This window comes from Austrofundulus limnaeus, unplaced genomic scaffold (genome assembly GCF_001266775.1).
Source record: "Austrofundulus limnaeus strain Quisiro unplaced genomic scaffold, Austrofundulus_limnaeus-1.0 Scaffold334, whole genome shotgun sequence".
NCBI lineage: Eukaryota > Metazoa > Chordata > Actinopteri > Cyprinodontiformes > Rivulidae > Austrofundulus > Austrofundulus limnaeus.
In genome coordinates this window covers 311,964-319,515 of record NW_013952736.1, presented here as the reverse complement: position 1 = coordinate 319,515, position 7,552 = coordinate 311,964, and the positions used below count along the sequence as shown (strand labels likewise).

The window sequence follows — 7,552 nt, the reverse complement described above, 5'->3', positions numbered from 1 at the left end:
GATGGTGCAGTTTCTGCATTTTAACATTTCCAGACACCGGTGGCTTTTATTTTGAAAACTAGGGTGTCAGCCAACTTCCTCTGGATCTAACCTTTAGTTTACACCCTTACAAAAATTTAAAAAATAAATAAATAAATAAAATAGGCGAAAGGCTTTTAAGGAATTTCAGGGCGACTGTTTAAAAGAGGAAGCGTTAAAATGCTGTGTCAATGCAGGAAATACCATGTAGAGCTCAGTTACTGTAGCATTGCAATGAGACAAGGAACATGATGTTTTCTGTTTAGTCGACGTCAAACATGTCAAATTTTATTACAACTGGCCCTTTGAGGAACGCATAACGCTCGCATGACCCTCAGTGAAAATTAGTGTAACACTGATGTATCTGTTGGTCAAAGATTTTCGATATTGGGTTTATAAGGCAACAGTGTTGTCCTGTGAGTAATTTGCATTATTGCATTGTGTGTCTTCTTGAATGGGTGTTCTTAAATGTAATTTCATTGTGCTCTGTACAATGACAATAAAGGCGTCCTCATCATCATCATCATCATCATCATCATCATTGTTATGGATTAATTATGTATATCTGTTCTACCTTGACACTGTCCAGTAATCGTATCTCATGATAACTAGTTTCGGCTGTTTTAATCTATCGGCCCAGACTTCAAGACTCCAGCAATGCATGACCTCTTATTTTTGATAAGGTGTTTCTGGGCTGACCGCCCTGTCATTGGTTAGATGGTTCACAGTTGGTGAACTTTGATTGGTTGTAAGCATGTCACAGGATGTTATATTATCGGCTGCTCTGTGCTGACGAGCCAGCCACAACTTGACAGACTTCTCTGATTGACTTCTGCTCTGTTGTTGCTCAAATTAAATCATTTGACGACCATACACGCAGACTTTCTGTGCATTTATTCCAACGTGTTTCTGCATTCTTGGTAAATCGTGCCACTACAATTTTTGGCGTTGTCGGCAGGATCGTCATCATCATCATGATCATCATGATCATCATCATCATCATCATCATCATCATCATCATCATCATCATCATCATCATAAATATTGTAGCTAAAAACAATAGGAATAATTAAAAACTCAAGAAATTGTGAGCCCCTTCCCATCTCAAAATGTTTGTATAACTTTCAGACAGCTCAGCAGACTGCTGTAATGTCACAAGATTGAAGACAACCACAAGAAAACTTTTTACAGCAACGTAAATGTGTGGTTGTACCCTAACCTAATAAAAAATAAAAACTTTTCTTTTCATTTAATTAAGCATCGTTAAGCAATTAAGTAATTGCCTACATGTCTTAAGTGTGTCTTTGTATATATCTATTGGCAAAATAACCTTTGAGCTACTGGATGAATTTTAATAAAACTTTCAAAGGAATCATTAAATGTACCTGTACAACTGCTTGACTTTTAGGGTTAAACCGATTTAAAAGACTGCTGGCCACAGCCAGCTGATCATAAAATAACTAAAACTCAGTCATTTTTACAGATAGTGATCTAAGTTTGAAATATATAGTAGCTGAGAGCCACCCCTTGCATGTACTCTCAGTGTGACACTGAGCTTAATGTTATTTTCAAAGTTTGACAAAAATTTCTACAACTTTTTTTTCTAAGATGATCTTAAGTTAAAGCTTTGTAATGAAAGGTGGTGTGGGCAACAATAATTCCTTTAATAAATGTTGGCTTCTTTAGAACTATTTTGACTTTATTATGCAGATTTCATGTTTAAAATGTTTTATACATCTAAACTGAAACTGACAGATGATGCTAATCACTCTTACAAAATAACTGATATTATAATGACTGCAGAAAAAGTTGATTCTTTTTTTTGCTAACTCTGATGTAACTCTAGTATATTTCTATTTGCTTCTCTAAAAATAACACAACAAAATATTATATTTGAGGGTCTGCTTTGATAAATGTCAGCATGAAGCATATACCCATCATCATTCTTCAAATGATGTGCACCCTTTGACCGACATGCAGAAAGTTTACACAAAGATGTCTTCTGATATGCAAGTGCTCAGAGAATACATTAAGGACTCTCAGCTACTACCACACTTTAGTACCAAACTTTAGTTCATGATGTTCCTGTTCAGGGTGTAGGAGAACTCTGACCAAACAATGAGTTAAACCAGCACCAATGAAAACAGTCGTAGCAAGTTTGATCATTTACTGTTAGACTTCTTAACAATTGGTGAAAACTGTAAATACAAATATATAAAATTACACTTGTTGTTAACTAAACATTGCATTGTAAAAACCCATAAATAAACATATTTTAACTAACTTTATTAACAAATAATCAGTTATTTATGATTTTCAACACTCTTATAATGATATAAATCAGGGGCATCAAACTCAGTTTCAGCAAGGGCCACATGAACGTGTGGTGGCCCTCAAAGGGCCTGTTGTTATTAGCTTTGATGTTTTTGTGTTTGACTTCGACTAAACATGGAACATCAAAATAACTGATATGCATTATGGTAGATGTAGTTTATGGTCAATGCTGGCTTTAACCTCTTGAGCTTGTTGTTTTATCAGCGTTTAGTTGATGTAGAAATGTTTTTTTATGAGCTTTTAGCCAAGATTCTGAGTTTTTTATACCAAACATGTCCATTTTTAACTAACAGCTCTTAAAGGCACAGTGTGTAGGATTTGTTGTTTTCAGCGACATCTAGTGGTTGAGTGGTTGAATCATCCTCCCTGGTCCTCCCCCCACCCCCACCCCCGCTTCCAAACGCAAAGGAGTTTCAACGGTGTCTCTCAGGTGTCAAAAACCTTTGATAATTCCAACCGCGATGTCTACCAGCAGCTTCAGGGCTGGTGATGTTTCAAGTGGTAAGATTATGAGCTTTAATAAGTAAAATTATCCCAGCTACAATGACAGACAACAAATATTACATTTATAGTATTACAACTAAAACCGTTTTTGGCGCCGCCACTGCAGTTTGTCCTTTATGAGCCTTCGTAGACACGATGGCTGCTGCCTGTAGTGGGGACCCGTGACCATGGAGATATAAACAGCTTTTTATAAGGTAAAAATAATAAAACAAGGTCTTTGTCTGCAATGATTAGGCATGTTTTTTATTATTGTCATAGATGTGAACTTGAACCAATTTAAACTTGTACCAGTGTGAGTTAGGCAGCTCCACGTGGCTACTACTACAGGTCATTCAAAGATTTCTTAAAATCAGAGCAACACTCTGGCTATGTTTTGGGTCAGGGAATGATATTACAACATTACATAAAGCTCCAAAAAGTCGTTTATGCATAATACGCCCCCTCTCCCTTAAAGCAAACCAGTTTGAATTATTTTAAACAGAAGTCTTGTTTAAAATTACTTACATTTCACATGTTTTTAAATGAGTTGCTCTTTTTTCTAATATTTGCTTTAGTTTTGCTGCGTTTCAAAAAGGCAGTTATAAAAACCATTTTGTTTTTAGATTATTTGGTGTAATAATGAGGGTTTTTGCTTACCTCATCACTGTAAAAACATCAGAACAAATAGTTTGAAAGTTTAATGATTCTGCTTAACATCATTCTGCTTAACATTTAGAAAAGTAAAGGCAGAAAATAATATGACTAACTTTTACAATATTTACTCTACAAGTTGTTCAAATAACAAGCAGTCTGAGCAGCAAATAGAAAGACGTGGTATATAAAACCTAAAGGAAATCTGATAAAAACACCTTTTTCTTCTTAAAACAATAAGATCTTCAAATATTTGCTGCTGCAGTTGAGAATCTGTGACATGACTGATGAGTAAGCACTGACACAATATATAAATTATGACAATAAAATAATCACATGACGTATTTGATAATTCAGAGATGATGAATAGTGTGTGATTCTAACTGCTCAGGGATAAATTATGGTTGAACACACTGCAGCTTTATGAGAAGGACCATAATAAACTGTCTGTGGTGTTGCTGGTTCAAACACAAACATAACATCCTGTCATTGCAGCGGAGCAGAAAATAAATTGTCAAACCTGCTCCTGTGGGAGCGAAACCAAATTAATAAAATGCACCAACATGCAAAATATTGACTCTGTAAAAACAGGAGCAGCTGTCATGGTTGGAACCATTTCACCAGCTGCATGTCAACTTGTTTTCCTGACATTTGGGTATCTAATAACAACACAATCTCCTGCGTCACAAACTATCTGGCTCATTGTGTCTCTGCGCTGCATTTGCCTTTGCGTATGCCACGATGCTGCTTCAGAAGCTCTGATAATATCTAATATAGCTGGAAAATAATCAAATCATATTTAAAATGATCCGGTCAAGAGTTGCAAACATAGCAAAGCATTATGTTTTTATATGTATACGCTGTGCTAATATTAGCATCTGCTACTTGATTTTTGAGTGTCTATTTCCTTGAAAGGCATGTCAAACTTTGCTGTAAGGGGAATGGAAGGATGTCATCATCCTGAGACAAGCAACCACTCATGTTTAAACGCAGCTAAAGCTTTTCTACAAGACATTAGTCTTGCAGTTGTAGCCAGTGTCTGAGCTGCATGCCATCGATATTTTTTAGCATTAAGCGTTAGCAGCGTCTAGCATTGTCGCAGGATGATGACAWCATTCTGGTTAATYGTTGCTAAAGATAGYAGCTAAAATCTAAATTCAAAATGTGTTCTTGGAGACAATATGGAYGGTACYAAAATGTAAGAACAGTGAGCTTAATAACAACAGTGGAAAATTGTTGACTCTCAGAAAGTGAACTAAATAATGAGAAAGTGTTAGTGACATTTTTAACATTTTTTTTACATTTCACGTCTCATGCACACCTTATAGTTCAAAATGTTTTAGTTAAAATAAGCATTGTCTTTAGAGTGCAAGACAAGTGTACTTTGCATTATTTCATATTTGTGCACACGATCATTATGGCAAAAAGTCATTTTTTATTCTAACCTTGAACATGTCTGTAAAAGACAACTAAACAGAACAGTAAGCTCTCTGATTCTCTGTGTTTATGTTATGYACAGCATATGTTGAACTAGGACAGCGCCACTATAAACATGAGGCACCTTCAAACTGGTTAGAGCAGACCATGAGGCTCTGCTTTCTGCTCTGCACACACACTTATCTGACCCGGACAGTGGCTGCGCTTCAGGCTTTGCTGCATCTTTGAAAATCGGGCATTTATTTTGGGCCTTTGTGACCTGCTTAGTGGGGTCCTGGCACATTATTTGCAGCTCAAACAAATTTATATGGCACCCCATGTGCTTTGTAGAGGCCCCACATTAGTTAAGATGAGATTTGCTGTAAATAAAGAGCAATCAGTTCCAGAGCACCCTGGGGTTCGAGTTCTCACTCCTCACCGATCTGAGTGCACCTACTACCACTTTACCCCACTGCTAATGTCCTTATTATGGTACGATAAGAGCACTTRCAGCAGTTAATTTAATAGGCACTTTGAGAAATGAGTAATATTTCTGTTTGTGTGTGTCTGCCTTTTTTTCTTTTCTTTTTTTCTTTTCCTCCTGCCTTTTCTCCAGGGTTGACAAGTCCACTTTGTCTGCGCTGAAAACTCGGTAAGTTTTTTTTTCTTTAGATTTTGATTTCAGGAACTACTTTTGCATGAGAAAATCCAAAATATTTCRAAATGGGGTTCTGGTTAAAAATTATAATTTATCATCTTACCAGTTCAGCCAGCTTTTCAAACAGCCACCGTTTTTATGAGCAGAGTTAAAAAGTCTGATAATGAACTGTAAAACAAAAGTGGATTGATGCAGTCCTTAAAAAACTTCACTTTTGACCATTTTAAAGAGGTTCATGCAAAGGTTTTTTAATGTACCTTTATCCAGCACATGGTTATTTACGTTATGATTATTTGCAAGTACGAATAGCAGGAGATGCTAGCTGGTGCAGCCTGTCAAATCTCTTTGAATTTAATATTACTTCTGTATAATTATTAGTAAAATAACAGATGGCAATGCAAAGATTTAAATAGTTTGAACACCTTTCAGGTGACAAAATCTGCTTTAGAGCTGGATGCACTCAGACAAGTTAGCATTAACCTAGTGAAGCAGTCCAAGTGTATTTCGTTTTACCTTTCCAAAGCAAATTTTGCTCTCTTAAAAACAGCATCAGTCTTCAAAATTGTGCAGCTTTTCATGCAAAACCACTAGTATCTAAACATTTACACTGCCTTCATCTTTACACAGATATTTAGACAGAAATAAACTCCTGATAGATTTGATCCCAGACTGCACTTAAAATTGCCACCTTAATGCTGTTGCTGCTATAGGAGTTGCAATATCAGCTGCAACTGGTAAGATTTTAAATCTTTATATCTTTTATTCAATAGAACCCAATTTCTGTATGTGTTTAATATTGAAATATTTACTGAGAATATGCAATTTGTGTTAGAGTACTTCCTGGAAGTTTCTGGAAAGGATCAWTGTTCCAAAATAACTTACGTCACAAGGGCTTAAATTTTGACCAATTTGCATAAAGTTTGTATTTTGTATTTATTTATTTATTTAACTTCTTTTTTTGGGCTCTTGTCCATCTTGAGTATATTTAGGACTGTTTTTTACACTTGAACAACACACAAGTAAAGACATCTTGAAATCAACAAACACATCCTACTCAGAGGATTGAGTGCAATCTTGAGAGTAGGATGTGTTCTGACTTTCAGTTCGGTGAAAATGATACTAAATACTTTCTCACACTACACTTTTGACAAAGATGAACTGGGTAATGATCCAAGTCAAAAATCTCATTTAAAAAGTTGTCAAGCTCGGCCCTCCTGATGGAGTGGAATCAGTCATTTCTGTGTCGACCATGGTTGTGACAAATGTTTTTTGTTATGTTGTAAACCTTCTTATCAAACGCTGAGTCTTAAAAGAAAGGATTTTCTGACCAACACTGTCACAGCAAGACATTTTTTATTGGTTTAAAAATTGAGGTCGTCCGAGGATGCTGTTGGTTTTGGTGGATTTCTCTCTCTCTCTCTCTCTCTCTCTCTCTCTCTCTCTCTCTCTCTCTCTCTCTCTCTCCTCTCTCTCTCACACACACACACACTGCATGGTAGTTTTTATTGTGACCACCCACTGCCACCAAAATAGAAATGGTTTAAAATCACCCACAGGGTTTCAACAAAAAAGTCTCATTTAACTTAATGAAATTGTGTAACAATTTTACATAACTGTTTTAATTTACTGCTGCTGCTGTGAATTCTGCTTTTCCAAATAAATCAACAGCCTCCAACTGTGTCTGCTCACAACCAGAAAAGACATGTTTGTTTCTCGACCCCGTGGGGACCTTCCATTGACTTTCATTCATGTTTTTTTAGACTTTATATCCTAACCCTGACCATATACTCTAAAATTAACCTCACAGAAACTTAYCTGACCCTAAAACTAACCTAAACCTTGGTCCTAAACCTAAACCCGCACCCATAATTTGCATTTGGACCAGGTCCCCACGATTCACTTTGGTCCCCACGAGGCACCTTTTTTTGGGAAAATTGTCCACACGTTGTAGGAAACACACACACACACACACACACACACACACACACACAC

General features: G+C 36.3%; 1 protein-coding gene across 2 annotated transcripts in view; it reads left to right on the top strand.

Annotated features, from left to right (window-relative positions):
• The window catches only part of rap1gap2a (RAP1 GTPase activating protein 2a), a 170,005-nt gene that overhangs the window by 28,747 nt on the left and 133,706 nt on the right, over positions 1 to 7,552 (top strand). The window contains exon 2 of one of the 2 annotated variants that reach the window (XM_014022527.1): positions 5,519 to 5,554. The exons of the other annotated variant lie outside the window; for it this stretch is intronic. Within the exon in view, the coding sequence (XP_013877981.1) occupies positions 5,519 to 5,554 (36 nt within the window). The remainder of the gene's footprint in view (positions 1 to 5,518; positions 5,555 to 7,552) is intronic. 2 annotated transcript variants of the gene reach the window in all.